The sequence below is a fragment of the Saccopteryx leptura genome, chromosome 7 (assembly GCF_036850995.1).
Source record: "Saccopteryx leptura isolate mSacLep1 chromosome 7, mSacLep1_pri_phased_curated, whole genome shotgun sequence".
Classification (NCBI taxonomy): Eukaryota; Metazoa; Chordata; class Mammalia; order Chiroptera; family Emballonuridae; genus Saccopteryx; species Saccopteryx leptura.
Genome location: NC_089509.1, coordinates 6,924,846 through 6,952,140, shown reverse-complemented (window position 1 = coordinate 6,952,140; position 27,295 = coordinate 6,924,846). Strand labels below are relative to the sequence as shown.

The 27,295-nt window shown below is 50.6% G+C and overlaps 1 protein-coding gene across 2 annotated transcripts in view; it reads right to left on the bottom strand.

Moving 5' to 3' along the window:
- TFCP2L1 (transcription factor CP2 like 1) overlaps positions 1-27,295 on the bottom strand; it is a 56,954-nt gene that overhangs the window by 9,647 nt on the left and 20,012 nt on the right. The window contains exons 3-12 of one of the 2 annotated variants that reach the window (XM_066344843.1): positions 14,687-14,763; positions 14,132-14,237; positions 13,329-13,435; positions 12,059-12,211; positions 9,090-9,200; positions 6,123-6,214; positions 4,464-4,518; positions 4,286-4,379; positions 3,186-3,306; positions 2,169-2,272 (exon numbers count right to left, since the gene is read on the bottom strand). In XM_066344843.1, coding sequence (XP_066200940.1) covers positions 2,169-2,272; positions 3,186-3,306; positions 4,286-4,379; positions 4,464-4,518; positions 6,123-6,214; positions 9,090-9,200; positions 12,059-12,211; positions 13,329-13,435; positions 14,132-14,237; positions 14,687-14,763 — 1,020 coding nt within the window. The remainder of the gene's footprint in view (positions 1-2,168; positions 2,273-3,185; positions 3,307-4,285; positions 4,380-4,463; positions 4,519-6,122; positions 6,215-9,089; positions 9,201-12,058; positions 12,212-13,328; positions 13,436-14,131; positions 14,238-14,686; positions 14,764-27,295) is intronic. The other variant, XM_066344844.1, reaches the window with a different exon arrangement.

Sequence of the window (27,295 nt, the reverse complement as noted above, 5' to 3'; positions counted from 1 at the left end):
TTTGAAGTCTTAAAGCATTTCTGCATGAATTAAACAGAACAAAAAAAAATCTGATCAGAGGCCCAACTTTAAAAGCACGCACATGCCTGACCGGGCAGTGGCGCAGTGGATAGAGCATCAGACTGGGATGCGGAAGACCCAGATTCGAGACCCCGAGGTCGCCAGCTTGAGAGTGGGCTCATCTGGTTTGAGCAAAAGCTCACCAGCTTGAGCCCAAGGTCGCTGGCTCAAGCAATGGGTTACTCGGTCTGCTGAAGACCCGCGGTCAAGGCACATATGAGAAAGCAGTCAATGGACAACTAAGGTGTTGCAATGCGCAATGAAAAACTAATGATTGATGCTTCTCATCTCTTCGTCCCTGTCTATCCCTCTCTCTGACTCTCTCTCTCTGTCTCTGTAAAAAAATAAAAATTAAAAAATTAAAAAAATAAATAAAAAAAATAAAAATATAAAAGCACGCACATGTACCCACACACATGTGCACGCACACGGCCTCTCTGATGTGGGTGGCAGACGCCATGAGGTTCTAGCCTCATGACAGATTCACCTTCCCACAGTTTCAAACATGCCGACCCAGTTAGATCCCGTCCAGAAAACATGGTCTGCATAGGCTCCTTCCAGTGCCGACACCAAGCCTCTCCTAAGATTCCTTTGAATAACAGAAGTTTAATTGTTCTGCTTTTTTCCAACTTTTTAGAGAGGTTTTTCTACTTTTTCTGATTTTACTCCTCAAACATGTTAGACTGCTGACAAAAAGGAGCTGGCAGGACCCCAGGCTGGCGTCTCTTGTTGTAAACTTGTCCCTGGCCTCTCCTGCCCCCCATCTGCACGTGGTCACCAGGAGTGCTGGGGCTGCAGAGGGGCGTCAGCCTCACCTCCGCTCCTGTCATGCCTCCTCTCATCAGGGGGAGCATGGGGGAACAAGAGGTTCTAGATCGGATGGCCCTAATTTCAAGTCCCGACTCTGCCACCCCCTGAAAGGAAGACCCCAGACAATCTCCACACCTCCCAGAGCCTTGGGGGGTGCTGCCAGCACCCACACTGCAGAGCCACCAAGAGGTGAAGTCACACCTGTGCATGGAGCAAATGCATGCACTAGGCTGCCCTCCCCACGTGTGCAGCTCAGCGCCTCATGGGCTAGCTAAGCTAAAGGTCCAGGTCCTTCACTAGAAATGTACAAAGCCTGGACTGAGGGCTCAGAAGCCAGTTGCCAGGGTCCAGCTGTTCAGATCCTGGCTCCAGCCACTTATAGTGCTGTAATCTTGGGCCAGTCAACTGTGCCTTGGTTTCCTCCACAGTGAAATAAGGTTACCAACAGTGCCTACTATGAGAAACAAAAAAGTGAACACATGGGAAGCTCTACAGACAGGGACTTGGGCATGCTGATGGACGTGGAGGGCCTGCAGAGGCAGACAGGCTCTCTGCGCAGGGGGTGCCAAGCAGGGGCGATGAGGGCCAACACAGGGCTGACTAGACTCTGCACTCATGAGCCCCCAGAAGCAAGGAGCTCTCTACGCGTCAGCCTACTGAAACCTCACCCCTCCACAAGGTAGGCGTTGCTATCTTATTTCAGACACGTGGAGGCTGACACACAGGCCCTGGTACCCCACCCAAGGAAACAGGGCCACACTAGGTGGCATGGCCAACACTGGTACTCAGGGACAGCTGACCTTAAAGCTTGTGTCCTGTCTCAAACTGCCTCAAAACTACCAACCCAAAGAAGCCGCATGTCCCCATGGAGTCCGGTCTGTTCCTTAGCCCTCATACAGCAACCAAACCAGATGGGGAAGACTAATCGGCTGGGGAACCACAGCAGGAAGTGCTCCTGGCACCAGAGGCCTCAAGCGCCACTTGTCACCCGCCTGGGAGCCAGAAGGTCCAACTCCCAATTCTACCGCAGTGGCTCAGTGGCTTTGGGGGGCACACCCACAGTCTGGGCCTCTGTTCTTCCGGGTGTAGAATAAGTAACTGGACCAGACATCCTGGGGGGACGCCTTCTACCTCCAATACTTGAATCCCAGGAGGAAGTTTAGCAAAAATTGATCCTGCAAGAAACCCGAAATGAGGTGCATCCAGGGAAACATCCTCAGGGGGCAGAACGGGGCTGTTTCTTCTGCTCCTTTGCCCCCTGTAAGCAGCCCTGCTGGGGTGGCCTCGTCACAACTCACCACACAGACTGCTGTCCCCACCCCCGCCCTGCTTCTGCTGTAGGGGTCCGCTGCTCTGCTCCACTTCCTGACAGATGTAAATGGTCATCTTCGGTCTCACATTCCTGGAAGGAAGAGAAGAAGCAAGTGGCAGGTATGAGAGACCAAGCTCTGTTGTCCCAGAATGTTCTAGAACACACGGTAGATACGACAGTGGGAAGGAGGGGAAGGACTCAGGAAGAAGGAAAGAAGGTGTGGGGCCAGGCCGACCTGCTAAGAGGGACTCTGCCCAGAACACGAATCTCAAAGACAAGGCATTGTCCGGGGCCATAGAGCAAACACTTCCTCCGGCTTACTGTGCGCCAGGCACCATTCTGGAACTTGAAATGCATAACCATTTCATCCCCACACCACCTACGAGGACAAGGACCATCACCCCCATTTTGCTGATGAGGAAACCACAGCCCGGAGGTTAAGGGCTTTGGCCCAGTTGCAAAGCTCCTAAGAGACACACCTGGGATTCAAACCCAGGCTCTCACTCACTGTAAAACTGTGCTGTCCTTTTTCATTATTAGAATTGAGACTCATTAGTTAGTTCAAATTAAAACCTCAGTGCCTCAGTGTCATTAGCCTGGGATCAGCGGCTGGAGAGCCACGTGCGGCAGGACAAGGGTACTGAATAGCGTGCTCCAGGGCACTTCCCTGGGGCAGGAAGTGCCACCAGGACACAGCACTACTCTGCAGTCCTCCCGAGATAGCACTGCATGAGCCGGTGTGGCCTCACCAGCCCACGGCTTCCTTCCAGGGGAGGCAGCGTGAAGCCCCACACAGGCAAGCCTGACAGACTGTGGCTGAGGGCCAAACCTAGAGCAAACCGAGAAGAGGGAGGGCCTTCCAGCAGGGCATGCTGCAGAGGCTGTGTGCCAGTCACAGCCTCACACTCCATGCTACAGCCATACTCAGGACCCCTCTCCACACCTCCTCCTGCATGTGTCCCAGAGGAACCCATTGTCAGATTCTTGCTGCACCGACACCCACCTGCCTTTGATGGCATTGAAGAGCCGGATCCCATCCGCAGGGCCACAGATCTGGACCAGATCATCTCGAGACATCTTCAGCAAGTCAGCACCTAGGCAGGTAAGTGGAACAAAAAAAAGGACTGCATCCCTAAGGATGCACAGGACCTTGCACCAGGGGTTGGGGACAGGGACAGGGAAGAGCCAGCCTCATCCTTAGGGGCACCAAACATTCCACAGAGAGAGGAGCAAAGAGGCAAACAGTGTCAGATCACAGCTCAAACATGTCAGGAGCTGAACGACTGGTATTCATAAAACGCAGGACAGACAGGTGTTTACAGAAGCCTATGCCTGCCTGTCCCCACCTTTTGCTTTTTGTACCATTGGCATGTGACATCTGTGCATCTCTGTGGGCATGTGGCATTGATGACATGGACACTCGTCTGCATGCAGCACACACAGCTCACTGACTACAGCCAGTCTGAATGCACCCATGCACCCAGCATGTATGTCAGGGGCAGAACATCCCCAGCACTCCACAGGGGACCTAGAGAGCCGCTCTTCTAGTACTGGTCTCTGTCACTCTGGATTGACTCTGCTTGGTGGCAAAACTCAATGCTCAGTTTACCCTCATAGCCCCGCAGCCTGGAGCTCGAGCTTCTGCCTGACAGGCCCATCAGGAAAGGCTCTGGTACCGCCTAAGGAAGGAAGAATCAGCTATCCCTTCTCACCCACGGCTTCTCCTCCACCTTCCAGGCCAAGGCTCTGGACCAAATGGGACGGGCACATTTTGGTAGGGCATACCAGGGAGGGTTGGTGAGTGTGCACTGGCCTGTCTGGCTAAGGGGCCCTCCCCAGGCAGACAAGCCCGCAGGTAAGGGGGGTCTTCATAAAGGCGCCCCGATCATCTTCCCAGATAAAGCTGCACTGGACTGGAAATTTCCAGGGTCACCAGGACTTGAAGCATCTGGCCCAGGTCAGCAAGTGGGAGTCAGTGACCCTACTATTCTGGGCCCCAGGACAAAACCACAACCCCAGCCCCACCGGCACCAAGAGCAAGTCTGGGAAGGAAACTGGCCTCGCTAAGCGCTGTGAGACCCCAGCGGGCCCGGAGGCGCTCACCGGAGAAGCTGGCGAACAGCCGGCAGAACTGCGAGAACCTGTGGCGGTGCAGCCACTGCTGGGCGTCCTGGGTGGAAGCCGAGGGAAGCAGGTGCTGCGGGCAGAGAGGGGAGTCCTTGATGCGGCCGCTCGGGGTCTGCAGGGGGCAGGCGGCCAGAGGGCCCGTGCAGACACTTACATCGCTGCCCATGGACAGGGCCTCCGCCAGGTGGGGGTGGGTGGGCGAGCTGTTGCTGCAAGGGGAGAGGACAGGGGTGAGGGCGGTGCCTGCGGGCTGCTGAAGGCTCCTCGCCCGCCTGCTGCCTCTGCTTCCCGCAGCTCCGGGGCTTGTTGTAAACGACAGTTTCCCAAGTCAGAGGAATGAGGGCCAATGCCACCGTCCAAGTCCTCCAAATCCCCAAGGACCTCTTTGGTGTGGACAGGTGATCCCTCCACCCCAGGCTCTGGGTTCCTTCTGGTCAGGATTCCCTCCCACTCGGAGTGCCCAGCCCAGCCTCAGCCCGAGAAGGGACGGTGGACCAGGAGACCCAGGCAGCGTCCACAGTGACTCAGTGTGCAGAGCAGCAGCCAGCCAAAGAGGCAGCCACAGGGAGGGCGTTGCCCTCAGGAGCTACTCTGCAGGGCACAAGCACCCACAGTTTGGCATCACCCGTGAGAAGAGCATTCTCACAGCTTTTCCCCATGGTGAGGCCTGCCCTTTGACCTTCCACAGGGGCTCACTCAAGAGGGCCACAGACCTGAGCACCTGGGTTTTTAAATTAAGAGAAAGATATATTTAAAGATGACCCTCCCACATGAACATTGGTACAACCTGATGTGCTTCATGTCACTAAACTACACCCTTAAAAATGTTACAATAATAAATCTTATATGATGTCTATTTTACCACAATCAGAAAAAGAGCCCTCACAGGGATGACCCTTGAGCAGTTGTCAGTACAGCAGTGAGTGGCACTTCCTCCAGTGTCCAGGAATGCCAGGTATTTTGGACACATTCCACTGGCCCTGGTGAAATTCTTACACCCTTTATAGTGGGGAAACCGTGGCTGAAGATGGTCAAGGTGTTAATCTAAGGCTTTATTGGCCTGCATCTAAATATATATCCCTCCCGTCACCCAGCCTCATGGGACTTTCCTCACCTAGTAAACCATATGCACGCCCTGCTTCCCGTAGCCAAGTTCTCTGTCTGCCGAGCCCGGGCTGTGAGGAGCCTGCACCCCCCCCGTTAGACCAGCCCAGCGCTCCTCTGCCCGTGAGCAGAACGTGCAGAGCCGCCCGGTGATGCTTGCTGTGGGCCCCGCGCCTCGCCGCCTCAGACGGGCTGCACAGCTGCACGCCAGCCCCTATACTCCTGACACCTTGGAGCCAGCACAGCCCATGCGGCCGTCGGGCTGGGTGGCCAGCAGGAAGGCCTCTCTGTGTTACAAGCCCTGAAACCCAGAAGAGAGGACCCTGAGCTCCCACATTACCCAGTGAATGTGCACAAGGGCTGCAGAAAGGCCCAAGAAGGCCCTCGGAGCCGCTGCCCACCACACGCCTGCCTCCCGAGGCCCCATCGGTCTAGAAGGCAGGTCACTCTTCCCGAAGTACCGGGCCGGCCATCTCATGGCACTGCCCGAAGCCCAGCAGGCCAGCCTCTCGCTTCCCTGGAGCATGGGGGGTAGGGTGGGTTCTGGGCTGCTGCTCTACCAGACGACACTTAAGGAAGTGGGTCGAAGCACAAAACCCTGTGCACACCAATGCCAGGCTACAAAAAGCAGAGAGGACACAGAGAGGACGACAGGGAAGTGCACACACCCATCACCGTTCCGAGTCCACAGGGAAAAAGGCACACATACCCTTCGCCAAGGCCAAAGCTGTTTGGAGATCCGTGGTAGCTTGGGGATGGGGCGCTGTTCACCTGGCAGGCCACGTCAGGCCATGGAGAGCACTGCAGGAAGAGAGGACAGGGCAGCAGCGACCTAAGGGCAGTGGCACTTGGGAAGAGCTGGGCCTGCCAAGATACTGACCCCGGGCCCCTGGGGCGGAAGCAGACAAGCATCCACTGAAGCCCACGTGAAAAACCACTGACCCTTTGACACTCAATCTGCATTTACCCAGTGGCCTCAGGAGCCAGGACAGGTGGGCCCGAAGGCCACACCAAAGACTCAAATCCAGCAGTGAGGACCAAACACTCGGTAGGTCACCCCAGAGCAAGCAAAGTGTGACCGGGTCTCTGCGAGCTTCCTAGTAGGAAACCAAAGAGGGAAACATCATGGTCACGTGATTCCTGGGCCCACAAGGAGAAGAGAGAAAAACAACAAAACAGGTCCAAGACCCCCAGGCAGGTCTTCCTGGGGCAGACAAATGGGCGTGAATGCATGAAATAGGGAACACCAGACCACAGACGACTTCTGAAAAAAGTCCAGTGTTAACACATGCGCTATTCGAAAACAGAACCTGCGAACAGGCTGCTCCGTTTAGCAGGAGCAGCCACTCTGCCCGGAACCCTGTGAGGACCGAGTACCACGCAGTACCCTCTACAAGCTAAGGAGACAGAGGAACCGAAGAGGTCACCCCCGACCTCAAGGAGCTTCTTGTGCAGAAGCCAAAAATAGGCACACGTGACAGTGTCCCAGAGAAAGCAAAGTCACCCAGGTTTGGCCAGTTGGGGAAAGCCAGTAGACAAACTATTCATTTCCAGCCTTTCCTGCAAAGACACACCTTTAGAGAGGGCCAACTGAAAGCACTCCTAAGAACCTGCTGTCACCCACTAACCACAGGGCTAGTAAGTGTTTAGCTCTGGTGCAAGCACAGGCTGGAATGTGTTGGTGTAAATCCCAAAGGAACAAAGCTGATGAGTGATACAAGGGGGGTCACCAACTCCCAACGTCTCAGGCCAGGTGGGTGTTCCAACAGCCACACCAGCGCCCAGACAGCTGCTGGTTGGACCACACAGACATCTCTTCCTCCAGTGTCAGAGTGGAGAGGCTGAGGGAGGCTCAGCCCATGAAGCACGTAGGGCAACTGACCAGTGTCAGCAGCACAGGCAGGAACCAGGCCCAGGGAATCCTCGCCAGTCCAGCTCAAGTCCACACTACACGATGCTAGCTCAGCTTTGCTGCTGGGGGTGGGGGTGGGGGTGAGGGTGAAGGTGGAAGAGACAGGGTTCTCTGGCCGCTACTATCCTCAGATAAAACGCCAGTGCACATCAGTCTCTGCCACAGAACTAGCTTCCATACTGTCTTGTTGCAAATCCTCTTCTGCATGTGGTTTATCATAGGTGCACATGCACAGCCATATAGAGCTTGTCAGCCAGGACCAGGCCACTACCCTCTGAGATGCCCAGTGCCTGGGCCTCACACTGAGCACAGCCTTAACCTCACCACGGCCACTGTGGGGCCTTACACATTTGTGGGGGACCTTCTGACTAAGTTGTTATTCAGTGAACAAACACAAATACCTACAAGCTGGCCTGTTTGCAAAATACAGCAGGAAACAGCTGTTTGAAAAACGAACAAAAAACAGAGCATGGTACTAACAGAGGTGGCAATAGCAGTGACATGAGACAGGAGGACAAAGGGCCTGTGATGGTGGGCATCTCAAAGGTACCCTAACAGAAGGATGGTTAGGAGCAGTCTGGTGCTGGCATTCTGATACCTATCCAAACAACACAACAGCAATGGCCCATACCTCTGACCCCATGATCCACGCCAAGAATGGAGGATGGAACCCACAAACATTCTTCCCAATGCAGAGCTTCTCGTGTCCCAGGCTGTTCACGGCACCCTCTCTGAAGGCAAGAGCCAGCAAACAACCAAATGGAAACCAGGCCACCACACGACAGAGGCAGCGCAATTGGATAGAGAATAAGAAAGCTCTTTATGAACAGATAGGGAACAGACTCCAGGATATGCTATTAAATAAAAAAAAGCAAGCTGCAGAACAGTATGTCTATGTATGCCGTTGGTATAAATAAATGAATAAATGAATAAATGAATGAATGAATGAATGAATGAAAGTCCAAACTGGAGTCACCACCAGTCGAGAAGGCCAGATCCAGGAGGAATGAGATGCAGCTGCTCTGGCAGAGAGCTGCAGGACTGGGTCAGTGCTGGGAGAGAGGTCTTCTAAAGTACAGTCTCTTCCACCTTCTGAATTTTGGATCTATTACCTATTTTTAAAAAGTAATACCCTGATTTTGAAAAGTACAAATGGCAGCAGAGAATTAGAAGTTATTTCTGAAACAACTTTCTGCCCACAGGGCCTTATCAGATGAACACAGCTCCAACCCCAAAAATACACAATTTTTTTTTTTTTTTTAGTGAGAGAGACAGAGACAGACAGGGAGAGAGATGAGAAGTATCAACTCATAGTTGAGGCACCTTAGTTGTTCATTGATTACTTCTCATACGTGCCTTGACCAGGGCACTCCAGCTGAGCCAGTGACCCCTTTTTCAAGCCAGCGACCTTGGTCCTAAGCCAGAGACATTGGGCTTCAAGCCAGTGACTTCTAGGCTCAAGCCAGCGACCATGGGGTCATGTCTATGATCCCAGGCTCAAGCCGGAGACCCAGTACTCAAGCTGGTGAGCCTGTGCTGAAGCTGGTATCCTCAGGGTTTCGAACCTGGGTTCTCAGTGTCCCAGGTCAATGCTCTATCCAGTGCACCACTACCTAGTCACCAATACATCACAATTGAATAGTGCTCCCCAAAGAAGCATCCATCCAAAGTGGACAATCTCATCTCCCAAGAATCTACCCTCATAGAGCCACTGGCCACTCCCAGCAGAGGCCTGGGCAGCTCACTGGCACCCAGCCGGCTCACCTCAGTGAGAATGGTGGTTTCATAGGACGGCTGGTACTTCTCCTTCTCCTGGACCGTTCTCTTCTCCATCTTCTCCCGGTCGGTCTTTTGTTTCCGGTCTGCACCCTTTGGCTGCAAAGGCAGAGCACAGGGGGCTAATCAGTCCAAAGCAGTCAGAGATGGCTATCAGTGGAAGACGCAGGGCTGGACGGTGGCCCCCAATGCCTGCAAAAGCTCAGGCAGGATCCTGCAAACAGGAAAGCATCTCTCTCACTTCCCAGACACCAAACACAGTCCTCCTGCCTGGAACTCCTGCCTGGAACTCACAGCCTGCCTTGGGGTCCCACTACTAGGCTGCTTATGGAAAAAATGCTTGGAAAAGATCTTGACCAATGGCCACTTGCTTACAGAAAGGAACCCTTAGGAGCTGTGACAAATCCAAATGCACCCTTGGGCCACCCATGCAGAGTGGAGGGAAGAGGAAGACCCTGGAGCTGCTAGTGGGAGTTGGCCTGTGCCTGTAGCCCATCAGCTCCCAGATACCTCGTGCGGCCTCCACGCCCCAACCCCAACTCCTGCCATTCAAGCTTCACACTCCACTGACAGCCAATCCTGGGAGCCAGCAAATCAGAGGAACATACAGGTGTCCAGACCTCACAGGCACTATTATTCCCCTCAGGTACAGGTGAAGAAACTGAGGCTCAAGTGTTTCATCAAGACTGGAGAGGAACCAAGTGCAGACCAGGTCAAAAATCTAGCTGCGAGCGCCCAGGCACGCACCCCCCAGGCTGGCCCCAGCAGGCCAGCTGATGGGAATCTTCTGGACTCTAACGTCCTAGGAGGTCACAGTGGGGTTGGTGAGTTCAGATATCAAGACTAGCAGCCCCAAGGCTGAGCAGTTACTGTGTGCACAGCAGACCACACGTGGTGGGCAGTCAGTGAACAAATTCATTCTCAAGCTCAAGGCAACTCTGAGGATTTTCATGCTGCACACACCTTCCTTGGGTACTGGTTTTGGCTCCCAGCTTGAGGGATTTTAGGAAACAGTGCTCAGAGTCATGCCCACGCTGGACAGAGGCAGGTGTACAGGCGGTCACAGCGGACATAAATGACAGACCCAGTGTTTGGTCGGAGAGCCAGGCATGTGGCCGCCAAACCCCCATCACCTGCTCTACCTCCGTGCTCACGTTCCTGAGAAGATGCCCAGAAGACACAAAGCAAGGTGGCATCACCACAGGTTGACCCTGCATGTGGGGGATGGCACACAGCCCCAGCAACACCTACAAGGAGCTGCTGGTCAGAGAGCAGCCCTGTCTTCTCTTTCAGAGGCCCTGACTCCAGATACAGGGCCCCAGGGGACGACCCCAAGAAACCAGGGCTCCCAGGAACTAGAGTGACCAGGGAGGGGACAGTGATGGACAGTTTGGCCGAACTCTGCCTGGCACTTGCAAAAATACTCCTTTGAACAGCTTCTGTGAATGGGCGGGGTGGATGGGTACCATGCCGGTTTCAGTGATGGGGTCCCCACTTCCCTGCACAAGATGCCAAGACCTGTCCCAGGTTACTCAGGAATGGCACCTTTGGCCCAGCTCCCTAAAAATACCTGGTGTGTGGTCAAGGAGCCTGGTGGGCAGGGCCCTCACTCCCGAGCTTCTGCCTCCAGGTGCAGAAAGGAGAGCTGGTAGGGGTCCATGGGACAGACTAGGCACCCCATCCTGTTCCTCTCTCTTACTACCCAGCCCTGTCTGAGCCACAGGGCACACACCGCACGCCACTGGACAAGGAAGTGAACCACTGTCTGAGGGTGCATGTGGTCTGTATATGAAGGGTCGAGAGCTCAGGGGAGAACTGCCAGCAGTGCGGCCATGGAGACATCTACAGGAACCAGAACCGCGAGGTCTCGGAGCACACAGGCAGGACGGGTATTACACGGTGTAACACTGCGGAACTAAGGCTGCTAATACTGTAAAATTAAAATAGGAAGGTGATCCTGGATCATCCCAGTGGGCCCAAGATAACCATGGGGCCCTTAGAAGCAGAAGAGGGAGGGAGACAGGAGGTCAGAGTGCCTCAGTGAAAGACTAGGCCCCCTCTCACTGGCTCTGAAGGCGAAGGGAGGGGCCCTGAGCTGAGGAATGCAGAAGCCCAGAGAAGCCAGAAAAGCCCAAGAAGGAGAGTCTCCCGGAGCCTCCAGAAGGCACACAGCCTGCTTACACCCAGTTGAGCCGCGTGAGGCCTGTGTCTGAGCCCCAGCACTAGAAGACAGTCGTGTGTGTAGTTTTGAGCCACTAAACGTGGGGTGATCCTGTCACAGCAGCAACAGAAGACAGACAACGTGGAGAAGCTCAGCTTCCTTTAAGGGCCAATTTTAAAGCTGCAGAATCCTAAAGCGGGTTTCTGAAGGGCGTCGCTCTGGCAGGAAAGACAAACTCACACTCCTGCCCTCTGTTCCCTCCCATCCAGGCGGCATCACTAACAGAGCTGGCCAGGTCTTGGAATGCTTCGCCCGCAGCTGCGGGTGCGGGTCCATCAGTGTGGACACCTGGCAGCCCGGCCACATGTGCTCCCCTGTGCACACCCACCAGCTCCAGCTCTGCTTCTCCTACAGTGGCTGGGACTGGTGTTCTCTAACCACTGCCAGATGTTCACTGTGCACTGGACACCGTAGAAGGCGCTAGAGAGATCAACAGCACAGGCCCTGTCTTTCCTTTTGAGGGAAGCCCACGTGTTTCCTTGGGAGGAAACAAAAATCGAAAATGTGCAAACCCAGTCGTTCTCCTACACTGGAGATGAGCCCTGCCATGTGTGATGACGAAGGCTGGGCTGGGGAGGGTGCCAGAGAGGCAGGCCGTGCCTAAGACACACAGGAGCCGGGCCCAGGGACACCCAGCTCCTTGCTGGGCCTCCACATGGAACTCTGAGAGCGTCTGGCAGGGCTGCCTGCAGGCATGGCCCACCGAGGTGGGGGAGGCGTGCTGAGGCCGTCCTACCTTGAACACCTTGATCTGGCAGCTGGCCGAGTGCAAGTGCTCCGTGTACTCCCCATTCTCGTTCTGCTTAAACGTATCGATCTGCACGCGAAAAGGCACCCCCTTCTCGCCCCCGTGCTTCCTCGGGGTGAACTCTGTGCTGATACAGTGTACCTGGAAGGGAAGCCAGTAGCAAGAAGGGGGCGAGGGCACATCCTAGACACCCCAAGGGTTCCTCTCCAAAGAGAGGCTCCCATCCCGCCCGGTCAGGTACACACCTGATTCAACCTCCCTGCTCTCCCTGAATGCTACCCACCCCCTCAGGCAGATGGACTCCCATTGCCCTGTCAACAAAAGGACATGCCCTTTCACCTTTGTCCCTTGAACTCAGAGGCCCTGCCTGACCAGCTGAGCCTTTGCCATTGCTCCATGTCCACTGTAGCCCCACCTTCACTCCTCACCCAGAGACCTCCCTTGGCAAATGCTAGAGACTGCAAGGCGGGAGGGGCTGGGGAGACGACAACTTAGTCCCTAATGGCCTGGCGTCCTGGTTACTTGGGCCAGGCCAGAAGATGACCAGAGGGCTGGAACCATCTCTGTGTTTCTATAAGTACTTGCTATGTAGAGGGCACTTGATATATATTCGTTGTTATAATACTGTCTGCTTTAATAATACAATACATGTTATAGTATCAAGATGATATTGTAAAATAATTTTAAACTACAGTAAGAATATTGTGATTATAAAAAAAAGACCATTAACTTCTACTGAGCAATTATCATGAACTGGGCACTGTGGTCATGGTTTTATATCCATTGTCTGATTAATGAGATGCTCGGGGGGGAGGGCACACGGAGAGGGCACGAGCCAAGCGGGGCCCCAGAGTGTGCATGTGGCCGTGCCCTTGCCAGCTCAATCTCTCCATTCTGTTTGCTGTAAGGCTGGGCCCACACCAGGCGCTGATCATTAAATAATTAATTTAGTAACAAAAACTATTATAGAAAAAATTTTAAACTTCAAATTAGTTATGCTAGGAAATACATTATTTTATAAAAAGCTTACATATTCCTAAGTAAACCCCACAAGAATTCTAAAAACATTCCAGTCCTTTTCCCAAGCCCGCAACCGGCTAGTTCTGATCCGCAGCATTCCACACTTCCTCCCTCCAGCTGCCTCCCCTTCCACAGAGAACAGAAGCCCAGTAGGGCCCTGCAGGGGGATGGTTTTCAGCAACTCCACATGGACCCCAAAGTGATGGCTTCCCACAGAGAGCCACCCCCTCCTGTGTACCTGAATGAATGCAGAGGCTCTCTTTGAAGGGTCCCACAGAAACTCAACTGCATTCAGCTGGGTTGGGCTGGCCCTGGGGTCCAAGATACCAACAGACAGTGGAATATCTGTACACACACACACACACACAAAGCACAGCTGTCAGCCACTCCCAACACCAAAGGGGGAGCACCAACCACAGGTCCAGTTCTTTCACCACATTGGAAATGCACAAAAGTTCAAACACTAAGTTTTGTAAAACTCCCCTGGCAGAAAGCCTGACTTGAAACGCCATGAAGCTGTATTAGTCTCCATCCCATTTTGTGTGAACAGTCATTCTGTTTTGCTGCAGACAGATGACTATGCCTGACTGCCTGGCAGAGGCATTCTTCAGTGTTACGGGTCTATGCACCACACCCTACTATCATTCTAACTCTGAATTCCAAAACGCACCTGGCCTCCAAGGCAGTGGATAAGGGACCGTGGATCACTGACTGAGCCCCCAAGATTCCACGGCCACTGCCCACCTATGATGTCCATCCTTACCTTCATCCCTTGTCAAAACCTCTCAATGCATGACCCTTCCGCCAGCCTTCCCTAGAACTCCCCAATAGCTGGTCTTTGAATTCTAACTGGCTTTCCTTTCCACCGAAAGGGGAACTCTCTGAGAGCAGGCCTGGCAGCATGTTCACCTCTGCCAGCTCCCACAGGGTTTTACACAAGGCAGAGTGCACAAAGATGGAGTCCAGCACAGTCTAGATAGTGTCCAGGAAGAACCCTAACATGCTGGAGCGTCATGGGCTTGTCTTGCCTGGGAGGCTCACCAATGTCCAGGATCCGGTCCCCAGGCCGGCTCCACCGCCAGCCCTCCAGCTGCTGGTGCTCTGTGTACTGTAGCCGACGGTCGTGGAAAACCACGCGAATGATGCTCTGGGGAAGGGAGGCAGGTAAGGGACAGCTGAGTGTGGGTACCAACAGAGACCCAAGGGGGACTCACCTGCCGCCATCTGGGCCAGGGCCCAGACCCCGCCCTCAGGGCCTCTCTGCCTGGAGCCTCCTGTCACGTGCTGCTCTACTCCTCTGCAGAACCCCAATAACACCAACAGTAAGAATAATGATGGCTGCCCTTCAGTCCATAACTACTAAGTGCTTTTTCATACATGGCTGATACATCAATCCTTTAGTGCAAATGAGCAGAGGTTCAGAGAAGTTCAGTAAGTTGCAATGCAGGGCTGGAACCCAGAGCCTAGGCCATCAGCCCATGCCCCTCTGGATTTATTCCCAAACCCCCAGGCCACTCCCGACACCCCCCAGCAGCATTCCCAGGTGCTGAGACCCCAACCAACCCCACAGGGAGGGAGAGCACCGCATGGACCTACCTTGACATACTTTGTGTTCAGATCTTGAAAGTCTCCTAGCTTCCGATTCTCCAACAACCGAATTTCGTAAGACTGACCTGGAGGAGGGTTAACAGTACCTTTCCCGTTTCTGAGTGTTTTCAGATTTGGGCTTACCCAGCTTGAGGCCCGCTTAAACTCCTCGGTATCCACCCCATTCTCATGGCCGAAGAGCAAAGCAGAGAAGAAAAGTCCTTGGCCAGCTCCAACCCCCTCTTGGACTGGCCAGCCTTGGGTGTCGACCAGCCTAGCTGGGCCAAAGGCCCCAGGTAACTCCGCGGGGCCCTGAGAGCCCGCACCGGCCATCTTCAAAGAGACAGAATCCAACAAAATATAGTTAGCATTAAATTTGTAGAACATAACTTCATATTTCTTTATAAAGAAATGTCCCACACACACTTGGATGGCAAACACAGCTACTTAAGTTCTCATTAGAGTAAACAACTGACCATTCCCTTCCTGAGAACAGGTTTAACAAAATAAAGTTTAAAAAGCCTGTTAAACATTGCCTCTAATTGCAGAATGAAAAGCATGTTCCCAAGTTAAAAGAATCTCACATATTCGGAAGGGTGTGGGGATTCTATTTGGTGACACAGAGCCAGCACAAGCTGGTTAAAGAATACAGATGGGGAAAAGATTCATCCATAAGCACAAAAACCCCAAAACACTTAGATGCATCTAGGAATAAACTACACACATTTCACTGAAAGATAAAATATAGTCTGAGTAAATGGAACAAGCAATGTTTCTAGACAGAAAGATCATGTATCAAAGGGTGTCCATTTTCCCTCAAGTTTAAAAAGTTTAACCACAACTCTAAAACAGCCTAGCATATACCACAACTCAATAAAGAATGCTTTACAAATAACAGAATAAATGATTTAATAATTGGTATTGGTAAATCTGATTCACTGTTTAAAAAAATTCTTTTAATAATGAAAGACTCGTAAGAAATCACAGAAATAGAACAGAAAGGTCCTGAGTGCCCAGCCCCAGCCCCCTCCCCCCAGTGTGGCCCCAGGAAACTGTCCCTGGAGCCACACAGCACACACCTGCTCAGACTCCCCAGTCTCACAGCTTCTCTCTCTCTCTTTTGTACGTGTTTGTCTATGGGTCTATTAAATATTTTCACATTAGCTATATTTTTCAAAGTGCAGACCCTCACCTCACAGCAGATATTAAAACAAATTACCATTGGATTTAAAAGTTAATTTCCTAAGGTTTTATTTTAACATGAATGAGTACTTACCAAACAGTCAGTGGGGAGGATTTCTGAACCTAAAATCATGTGGGGAAAGTGAAATCTAGCAATGTTAAAATATATATCTATCTATAAGTTAAATGCAAACAAAAAACTAGGAACAACACAAACCCAGTGACTAACACAAACCCAGTGACTAACAGTCTTAAAATAACTGAAAGAGAAATAATTAGAAAAATACTAAGACCTCTGATAGTGACTAAATGGTACCTCCCTCAAATAGTCTGTACACTAATCTCCAAAACCTGTGTCACCTTATATTTGGAAAAAAAGAGCTTATGCAGATGCAATTAAGTTAAGGATCTTGAGATAAGAAGATAATTCTGGAGTGTGTCGAATGTCCCTAAATTCAGTGACAAGTATCCTGGTAAGAGACACATGGAGGAGACAGAAGGAAGAGGAGCCATGTGTGCACATGGGAGCAGAGACTGGAGGGTACCAAACCAAGCCACGCCTCCAGAAGCTGGGAGGGGCAAAGAACTGATCCAGCCTGAACACCCCAGAGGAGGAATGGCCATGACAGATTTCCAACTTCCAGCCTCCAGAACTGTTAGAGAATACACTTCTATTGTTTTTGCTTTTGTTTTTAGCGAGCGAGAGAGAGAGAGAGAGAGAGAGAGAGAGAGAGAGAAGGAGAGAGGGAGAGAGATGAGAAGCATCCACTCATAGTTGCAGCACTTGCGTTGTTCATTGATTGCTTTCTCATATGTGCCTTGACTGGGGGGCTCCAGCTGAGCCAGTGAACCCTTGCTCAAGCCAGCGACCTTGAGCTCAAGCCAGCAACCTTGGGCTTCAAGCCAGTAACTATGGCATCACATCTATGATCCCGTGTTCAAGCTGGTTCGCCTGCCCTCAAGCTGGCAACCTCAGGGTTTTGAACCTGGGTCCTCTATGCTCTATCCACTGTGCCACCACTGGTCAAGCTAAACTTCTATTGTCTTACAGTTCAAATGCTATAGAAATATTTATCTGAAACCTATATACTCTTACTGATCAATGTCACCCTATTACATTTAATTTTATAAATAAAAATTTTGAAAAAATTTCTATTGCTTTAAGTTAACAGTTTGTAGTAATTTGTTAAAGCAGTCACAGGAAACTAATATACCCCCCCCACACACACACACACAATAAATAATAAAATGGGCAAAAACTATCAAATTAAACCATTCATTCCAAATATCTGCTGAGCTACAACTGTGTGCCCAACGCAGTGCGAACCCTAGGGCACGGAGGCAGTGAGTGGCAGCCTGGGTCGGGGAGCTCGTTGCCACAGCTCCCACTGGTCTGGAAATGATGCTGGTGGAGCCCAGAAACCCCACCCAGAAAACCTGACTTCCAAGAGGGGGCGCCCCTCCACCCAGCTCTCACCAGGCCATCTCACAGGACCAGTGGACACTTAACACGCCATGGGCACACCACATCAGATGAAGAGGTGCAAACCCATACTCCCGTCCTGCCCACCTGCCAATGCAGAAGACACAATTCATACAAGAGTCTCACTTACCTAACCAGTATTTCTAATGTTCTGAAAAAGCCAAACTTTTAAAAAGTTTTTTTCCATTAATTTCAGAGAGAGAGAGAGAGAGGAAGGGAGAAACATCAACTCATTCCACTTAGTTGTTCTATTTAATTGTTCAATCGATTGCTTCTCATATGTGCTCTAACTGGGGATCAAACCTGCGACCTTGGCCAATACTTTATCCACTGTGTCACCAGGCCAGGGCTAAAAAAGCCAGATTTTTAACATACATTTCCAAGCTCCTGCGCCAACATCCCCTTGACAGCAACATCAAATGGAGCCTCCATCAAAAAACCAATACTCTAACTGGTTTTTCCAGTGTCCTCTGCCTTCCCCAAGGAAGAATGTGAAAGGCTCTGGAAGAAGGCCCAAGGCAGGCTTTTCGGGTGCTCCAGGGCCCATTAATATGGACCCCGAGCTCTGCAAGACAACCTCAGCTTATGCCCAGCAGGAAGCACCTGCTGAACCATACAGAGCAGTTCTAATAAGTGGCCCCAGCCTCCTCCACCAACAGCCGAGACCTAACCCTACACTTCCTACAGAATGTCCCTTCCTCAACCCTCCCCTGCATGTGCACTCTGGAGCCCCTCCCGGCCACAAGGCCCCTCCCCTACTCAGGACTTAGGAGAGAGGGCCAGCCTGCCCCCCCACACACACACGCCTGTCTCCATGCCAACATGCTGACCTCCCTCGCCCTGTTCTCACTCGGCCCATCGCCACCCAGGCGGCCACTGCTCCTGCAGGCACATTGGCTGAGGAGCAAGGTGCAAGCCCCATCCACCTGACACGCAGGCCATTTTCTCCGCTTGGCAAGATCAGCTTGGGGCATAGATGGGGGCTCTGGAAAGAGGGCTCTGTGAGGCACGGACCGTTTTGCTCACCACTGTACTGTTTGATGCAGAGTAGGTGCTCAGCAAAAGCCTGTCCGTGATTTCACAGTCTTTACTATGCTACTCTGTGCGCGAACAACAAGGTTTGCAAACAGGAGACGCCCTCCTACCCGCAAATGGTTAGCAGTGTTCTAGTGCACACTGAACAGCACAGGAAAAGCCCTCATATAAGGCAGAATTTGAAAAATTCCTTTAAAGAATGTGTAACACTCCCCTAGAATGGGGATGGTGGTGGGGAGGGGGACGGTGAAAAAGGTTTGAGCAACGAGATAACATTACAGATAAAATTTAAAGAATGAGCAGGATTTTGATCGTTGAGGAGAAGAATGAATAAGAAAGTAATCCCAAGCAAAACTGTACCAGAGAGGTGGGTGGGAGAAGTGTGCCTTGGGAGCAGTATCTAACAGTTGTCACCCACTGGGTGCTGACCTGGTGGCAAAGTCGGCTCAGGTATTGTCACCTGAATGAAGAACACATCAATGGGGCACTGAGGGGTAGCCCCACTGGTGGAAGGAAGCAGAGGCACAGAGAGGTTACCTGCCTTGGGCAAGGTTGCACAGCAGCAGGTGGCAGAGCCAGGAGCAGAAACTCAGGGTTGGCAGAACCTACCACATTCTTTCCCACATCCCACCTGGAGGGTGCCATTTGCTGGTCAGAGGACACCTGACCTGTAGTTCTGCACGACCCTCAACTCCTTTCTGGAAGTTACTCACTTGCACAGTGAATAAAGTTTGCCTACAGCATATTAGGACATTAAAAGCACCCCTACCTTCGCCATCCCAAGTTAAGAGGGTTTGTTTTACCCCTTCCTTCTTCCCTTTAAGACTAGCAATGAAGATGAGTCCTAGGATGACCAACTCAGTTTGCCATATGATCTCAGAGAAAGTACACAGACCCTATCTTCTTGTCTGTAAAATACTGTGTCCTGCATCCTGAACAATAATCTCTTTCTTTCTTTCTTTCTTTCTTTCTTTCTTTCTTTCTTTCTTTCTTTCTTTCTTTCTTTCTTTCTTTCTTTCTTTTGTGTGTGACAGAGACAGAGAGAGAGACAGAGAGAGGGACAGACAGGAAGGGAGGGAGATGAGAAGCATCAATTCTTCATTGTGGTACCTTAGTTGTTCATTAATTGCTTTCTCATATGTGCCTTGACTAGGGGGCTATAGCAGAGTGAGTGACCCCTTGCTCAAGCCAGTGACCTTGGGTTCAAGCCACCGAGCCCGCACTCAAGCTGGTGAGCCTGTGCTCAAGCTGAGGACTTTGGGATTTCTAACCTGAGTCCTTTGCGTTCCAGTCCAATGCTCTGTCCACTGCGCCACTGCCTGGTCAGACCTGAACAATAATCTGAGAGGAAAAGCAAATCACTACAGAAAATCTTAGTAAAAGCTGTTCTAATTTCAGAATTGTGAAATGTGAAAAAAATTAAATAAAAAGCTGGTATTAGAATCAAGGAAATAGGGTAATGAATAATTCCCAGTAACCTGCTGTTCAGCTATGCACAGGGTCACTGCCAAGCCCCCTATGAGGACTATTTAATTTAGTCCTCACAACAATCCATAAGGAAAACCCATCAGTGACCCCATTTCCTAGATGAAGAAATTTCAACCCAGAGACGTTAAGTATCTTACTGAAGATCCAACACTGAATCTCTGACTCCAAGGACTGAACACACAGCCAAACAACTCTGCACAGAGTAACTGCTTCAAGGGCCTAATATTCAAGGAGGCCATCTATATCATCTCTCTGGAATTTCTTTTCTTTTCTTTTTTTTTTTTTACAGAGACAGCGAGAGTCAGAGAGAGGGATAGATAGGGACAGACAGACAGGAACGGAGAGAGATGAGAAGCATCAATTCTTAGTTTTTCGTTGCAACACCTTAGTTGTTCATTGATTGCTTTCTCATATGTGCCTTGACCATGGGGCTACAGCAGACTGAGTAACCACTTGCTCAAGCCAGCGACCTTGGGTCCAAGCTGGTGAGATTTTGCTCAAACCAGATGGGCCCAGGCTCAAGCTGGCGACCTCAGGGTCTCGCACCTGGGTCCTCCACATCTCAGTCCGATGCTCAATCCACTGAGCCACCGCCTGGTCAGGCCTGAATTTCTTGATATTCATTTCATGTCATGACCATCTTCCACACACCTAAGCCCTCCCCTTCCTTTATGGCTCAAACCCTTATGCCCCAGGACCTCAGTTCTCTGAACCAAGAAGTCCAAGTAGCTATGTAACCACACTGTAGCACAAGGTTTGGTACCAATTTCCTCCCGATAAAGTCACCTCCATGAAATAGTTGCTCCTAACCCCTTTTAAATACTCTGAAGGTTACAATAACCCAAACCACGTCATTTTTGGCATGGGGACAAACAGACCAACAGAAGAGGTCAGAGTCCACAAATACTTCCAGATACTTGGAAACTTGATGTATGGCAGAGAAAAAAAAAAGATAGCTTTTCAAGAGTGTAGGATGACTGGTTAGCCATACGAAAAAATAAATCCCTAACTCACACATATGTAATAAATGAATTCCAGTTCCAGAGGCATGTCCTAAAGAAGTATTTGATGTGCACTGGGAGGCAGGCACAAGTCACTTATACAGGAATAAACTGTCAACAACCTACAGATCCAGCAATAGGAAAAGAGATATATTAAGCAACTGTTTGTTTCTCCACCCTCCCTCTCCCCCTTCTCTCCCTCTTCCCCTCCCACAGCCCGTGGCTTGATTGGTTCGAGCATGGCCTCAGGTGCTGAGGATGGCTCTGTTGGAGTGGGTCAACCTTAGGCACTAAAAATAGCTTGGTACTAGAGCATTGGCCCCAGATGGGGTTGCCAGGTGAATCCTGGTCCAGGTGCATGCAGGAGTCTCTCTATCTCCCAGCCTCTCACTTGGAAAAAGAAGAAAAAAATAAATAAAAATAAAAATAATATTTCCATCTCACACACACATGAAATAATTGAGTAGGGTAAGAACACTGGAGCCATCTGTCACTATGCATTGCGTTGTGGCTCTGTGTTTCTGCCTCTCTAGCCCCATCTTAGAGGGAGGAACCTCTGGGTCTACTCACTGTTGAGCAGTTACTGTGCACCCCCACCACTGCCCTCTTTGTGCCAGTGACATGCTAGGTGCAGGGCACCCCAAGATTCTACCATACTATATTCACCCCACTTATTCACACACCACCCCACAATTTTGTTTGGGTTTTTTTTGTATTTTTCTGAAGTTGGAAACGGGGAGGCAGTCAGACAGACTCCCGCATGCACCCAACCGAGATCCACCCGGCATGCCCACCAGGGGGCGATGCTCTGCCCCTCCGGGGCGTCGCTCTGCTGCAACCAGAGCCATTCTAGCGCCTGAGGCAGAGGCCACAGAGCCATCCTCAGCACCCGGGCCAACTTTGCTGCGGGAGCCTCGGCTGCAGGAGGGGAAGGGAGAGACAGAGAGGAAGGAGAGGGGGAGGGGTGGAGAAGCAGATGGGAGCTTCTCCTGTGTGCCCTGGCCGGGAATCGAACCCGGGACTCCTGTACGCCAGGCCGATGATCTAGCACTGAGCCAACCGGCCAGGGCCCCACACCCCACAATTTTGTCACTGAAATTAAAATCAGCCTGCAACACAAAGACCCTATTTCATTTAATCAACTCACTTTTTAAACTTAATTTTTTAAAAGTGTATCATAATCAAATACCATAAGTAAACAGTAATTGCAAAAATTATAGATATGCAATGACCAATGTTCTTCCACACACTCATAGAACTGCCTTGGAAACCAGTCAGCACCAGGTTTGGAGCCTGGGCTCACCTCAGCCCACCACTTACTATAGAGTACTGGCTCCCTTCACGAGCACCTGTTTCCACGTCTCCAGAACGTGGGTAATAGCGGTACTGAGACACAGAGGGGCACTGGAGGAATGCGGGCAAGTCCAGCATGGCGTGGCACATAGGAAGCCTCCAGCTGGACCTCAGAACCCCTGCCCCTGAAGTGGGAGCACTGTTGGAAAATGCAGGGCCCCATCAGCTGGTGGTGGCCTTTCCACAGCCTCCACGCCTTCAAGACAACTCCCTCCAGTATCTCTGGCCCTACCCTCAACTCTGGAGTTCTTAAAGGCCTTTTAAAGCAGGGAAGGACCCCTGGGTCAACACTTGATGATGTAAGCTAACCTCCACAGGTGGCCACCAGCCCAGCCCAGAGGAGCTCAGTGTCCAGAGTGGCAGGAGTTGGAGGAGGGGTGGTCACATACTCTACCCCCACTAGCAGTGACCAGCTCAGCCCTCATGGCCCCTCCCAGGTTAGCACTCCAGCTTTTGTCCACAGGGAGGGGTAGGTGCTCCTCAGGTGGACTCAGGGGCAGAGGGGAACCTCAGCCACTACCTGAAAGGGCAGCTTGCATCCTGACCCATGGACCTCTTCCTTCGTGCAACCCACAACATCTAACACTTCTGGCCCAGGCATCAGACAACTTCCTCTGTAAAGGGCCAGACAGGAACTATTTTCAGGTGTGTGGACCATAGATGTCTGTCACAACTACTCAACTCCACCACTGTAACAAGAAAGCAGCCACAGACAGCAGGTGAGTGAATGGGCATGTCTGTGTCCCAATAAAACTTTATCTGAATTTTTACAGGATGTTCAATCTCCCTGCTGACCTCTTCCTTCCTCCTAACTTCTTTGGGCACTTTGCAACTTTGTCCCTCAGCTGTCTTGCATTGCTAAGTCATAGTTCCTTACTGCACTAGAAGGAAGCTCTTGAGGCCAGCTATCAGTTTGAACCAATTTGCACATATGCACACACACATACACACACACCAGCTCCTATAGAGTACTGGCATGTGATAAAATTGACGGTGGCAGAATTTGATATAAATTTCCTAAAGCAAACAACAGAGCTGGAAACTAGTCGGCCAAACCAAGAAGAGTGTGAAAAGATGCTCAACCTCCCTCATGGTCAAAGAAATGCCAAGTGCAAATGCTGCAATGCAGTTCCATCTGTCAGCTACCCAAAGCTTAACAGATTGCAAACACCCTACGGCTCTTTCACAAAATACCACATGCAGGCGCTACCTCGATAAGGAATGTACCTACCTATATAGTTTAAGTTTAAAAAATTTGGCTCTCAAAAGAAATTTCAATCATTGTACTGTTGGTATTTGGCTCTGTTGACTAATGAGTTTGCCGACCACTGCCCTACAGGGACCGGAAATGGGCCCTCACGCATGCTGGAGGTGGGGGATACTATGTCACAGCCTACTGGGCATTGTGACAATACCCATCAATATTGCAAAAATAAACAGCCTGTGACCTAATTAACCCAATCAAAAAAGTGCCGAATAATAAGTACACCATGTACACATACCTCTGTATTTGTTGAGTCTAATATATGCAGCTAACAGTGGACAGAGAAGCAGACTTCTCTTTTAAATCACATACAACTTCAGTCTCACCTTTTTTTAAAACTAGGAATATATTACATATGAATTTGAAAAAAATACAAAACAAAAAGGAAGAAGTGCCTCTTCCTGTTCCAAGCACATAACAGATGTCCACAGGGACAATGATGGGTACCAGTATTCTGGTGCCAGGCTGGTACCCAAAAGCCCATCATATCAGTGGGCCGTTGGGGAAAACAGACTTCATGTAATAAATGGAACACCGAACACATGCACATGAGGTCAGACATACAGAGCATCTCTTGGGGAGCCCACCTGGAGAATCTACAAGTACAATATGTGCCCAGCTTATTTATTTATTTATTTATTATTTATTTATTTATTAGATTTTATTTATTCATTATAGAGAGGGGAGAGAGAGAGAGAGAAGAGGGGAGGAGCAGGAAGCATCAACTCCCATATGTGCCTTGACCAGGCAAGCCCAGGGTTTTGAACCGGCAACCTCAGCGTTTCCAGGTTGACGCTTTATCCACTGCGCCACCACAGGTCAGGCTTTTCTTTTCTTTTCTTTTCTTTTTAACATGTGCCCATTTTAGAGGTGAGGAAACCAAGGCCCAGAGTGGTCCTAACGTGCCCAGTTAGTGATGAAGCCTCAGCACATCCTGTGGCCCAGCCTAGGACAAGAAGGGAGAGAGAATCTGAGGTCAGGTCAGATACACTGAGTTAAGCCAGAACCTTCCACGTCCTGGCAAGTTCATGAACCTCTCTGCATCTACAAAATGTTCCTTGCAGAACAGCCACGAGGATTAAATGAGATAACGTACTCCAGCCTAGCATGTAGTGAGTACACAACTGCCGGTCACAACTAGCACCCCTAAACAACAGGTGTTAACTGCTTCCTCCCATCCGGAGCCTGGAGCCCGCCAGGGCACAGGCCACTACACTCAGTGCTGCACTTGAACCCTCCTCAAGCCCTCAACAGCTCTGTATTGTACTGAATGAGCAGCTGTCCAAGGCCACCCAAGGTCACACAGCTGGGAGGCAGCCAAGCTGGGACATACCCCCCAGGCAGAGATGACTCTACAGGAAGGCATTTGGTGGGGGAGCTTTCTGGCTTCAAGGCTGTGTGAGTCTCCTCCAGGCTGTTGGCAGAGGGGTGGGGGGGATATGCCTGATTCTGCTGCTGCAAGGCAAGCCTGCCCCAGCAGGCCCACCCCTGCCTGCTTCTGCCTGGGCAGTGCCCGTCGGCCCCTCCTGCAGAGCGGCTCTGCCCAGCAAGCGGAACCCAGTGCAGGGCCTCCTGCCCAGATCACTATGTTCCCAAGAACAGGAGGCAATTGCCCTGGCTGGCCAAGATTTACAGGTTGTTTACTTTCCAACAGCTACTGCTTTGGATAATTAATGCCACATAAAACATAATGGAGGCCATCATTACCTCAGAGAAAGGAGGGCTGGGTACCAAGAGCCTGTACTGATGGCACAGAAAGCTCAGTGCTGCCCACACTGTGTCCAGCATGCACATTTTCCCGTCACTAGCCTATGTGAAGTATTATGCAAGTTTGTGGACACACAGCACTCACACCCAGGCATGCTTCTAGGAAAAGGCTCTGCCTTCAACACACCCAATCCCAGTCTTGAGGGTCTGTCAGTGGGTGACCTTGGTGAGGCACTTAACCTTCTCACACCAAGCCTGACACACAACGTATCTCCAATAAATTCTTGGCAGATGGTAAGTATGAGTGTATAGGCACCTAAGTAGAAGAGTAAGTCATGTCAGAGGCTTTTTAGAGAATTGTTTCCAGGGCAGGGACAGGGACAATACAAGATGCTCCTCTTGTCTAAAATATCCCATAAGATCAAAAGTGAGGAAATGTCCAAACGAAGGGTGGAGGCACATCAGAGCAACACAGGAGCCAGTCAGAAGAGGCTTCCAATGGCCGCCGCTGGCACAGTCTGAGCAGCAGACTAGAGAATGACAGTGTATCCACGAGTCTGTACTGACAGGGCAAGTATATAAACAAACTGGTAGAGAAAAGAAAAGCCCTTCCTTACAGTAGCATTCCAATGGCTAAATGTAGTATAAAGAGGGAAGGAATAAAAATTGGTGTAGGCAAGATCCACCAATGGATGCTACAATTATTGGGCACAAATTTAAGGATAATCAAGGTATCAGCCTAGTCTTCCAAGGACCTCCCAAGATATTTATTCATTACAGAGGGGAAAAAAGTAATTTATAGCAGAGAAACATGGCAGACCCTACTCAATCATCACAGTTACTTCCTCCAGCAATAAGACGCAGCATTATGGTCCCCAATATGAGGCACTGGCAAGGACACAATGTCACTCCTGTGGCATTGTTGGTCAAATACGTTTGTAAATATGACATATATGTTTGTTCACTGTGGGAGACAGGCTGTAAACTGGCAAAGTCATTATAGCCTAAGGCTTAGTTTTAAGACTAAGCCTTTCCCTCCCTTCTGATACTAAGGTCTTCTTAAAACTAAGCTTTTCCCCACACCTTTGACTGTTGCATGATGTGGGTGGTGCACTCTCATGAGGAATCCCATTATGCCTCAGATAAGTGACTTTGTATCAGAGACTTCCTTGTTTGTATATTGGATTAAAGGTTTGGGTTTCTACACTATAAAATGGGGCCGAGGAGCCCATGCTGGAGGAGAGCAGAGAAAGGCCATGTGGAAGAGAGGAGAAGCAGCCAAGATGGCGGAGTGCTGAAGGAGAAGCCAGTTTGTGCAGAGTTTGTGCAGAGAGAAGGAGCTGGGGAACAGAGGTGAATGAGACTGGTGAGGTTAGAAATCTTTGATTCTAGGAAACTCAGATAATATGTCAGTGGCTTTGGGAGCCCTGAATGGAAAGGGAAGTGTTTTCCCACTGTATGTATTTACTCGCCTGCCAGGTATGAGCTAGGATTAAAGGTAATGGCCCACCACCAGTTCTTGGCTCCATTTTTCATTACTGACTGAATCAAATGCAAACCTGCACGGACCAGGCGGCTACGATGGTGGCCGTGGCTACTGGCTTTACAGGCATTCTTGCAAAAATGCAGAACCTCAGTCTCATCATTAAAAAAAAATCAGAGAATCTCAAATTGAGGGGCATGTACAAAACTGACCTACTAGTAAGCCCTCTGGAAGTGTGAAGTCCATGGAAGAAAAGGAGAGGTTAAGGGGCTGTCATAGATTGGGGACTAAGGAAACATGATAGTGAAGCACCCTGTGGGTTACTGGAGAGAAACCTGAGACAGAAAGAGGACAGTAGCGGAGGAATGGGTAAAACTCAAGTAAAGACTGTAGTAGCAGAATTAATGGAATCATGCCAATATAACCGCCTGGGTTCAATAACTGTACCACAGTTATATATTACCATCATGGGAAGATGGGTAAAGGCACACAGAAATTCTCAGTACTATTTCTGACACTTTTCTTTCCATCTAAAATTATCTTATTTTTCCCCTGCCCTCCTCCCAGCAAATGCTGTGGTGTCCCAAGCCCCAACCAAAACAGTGACCAGTAGGCCTGACCC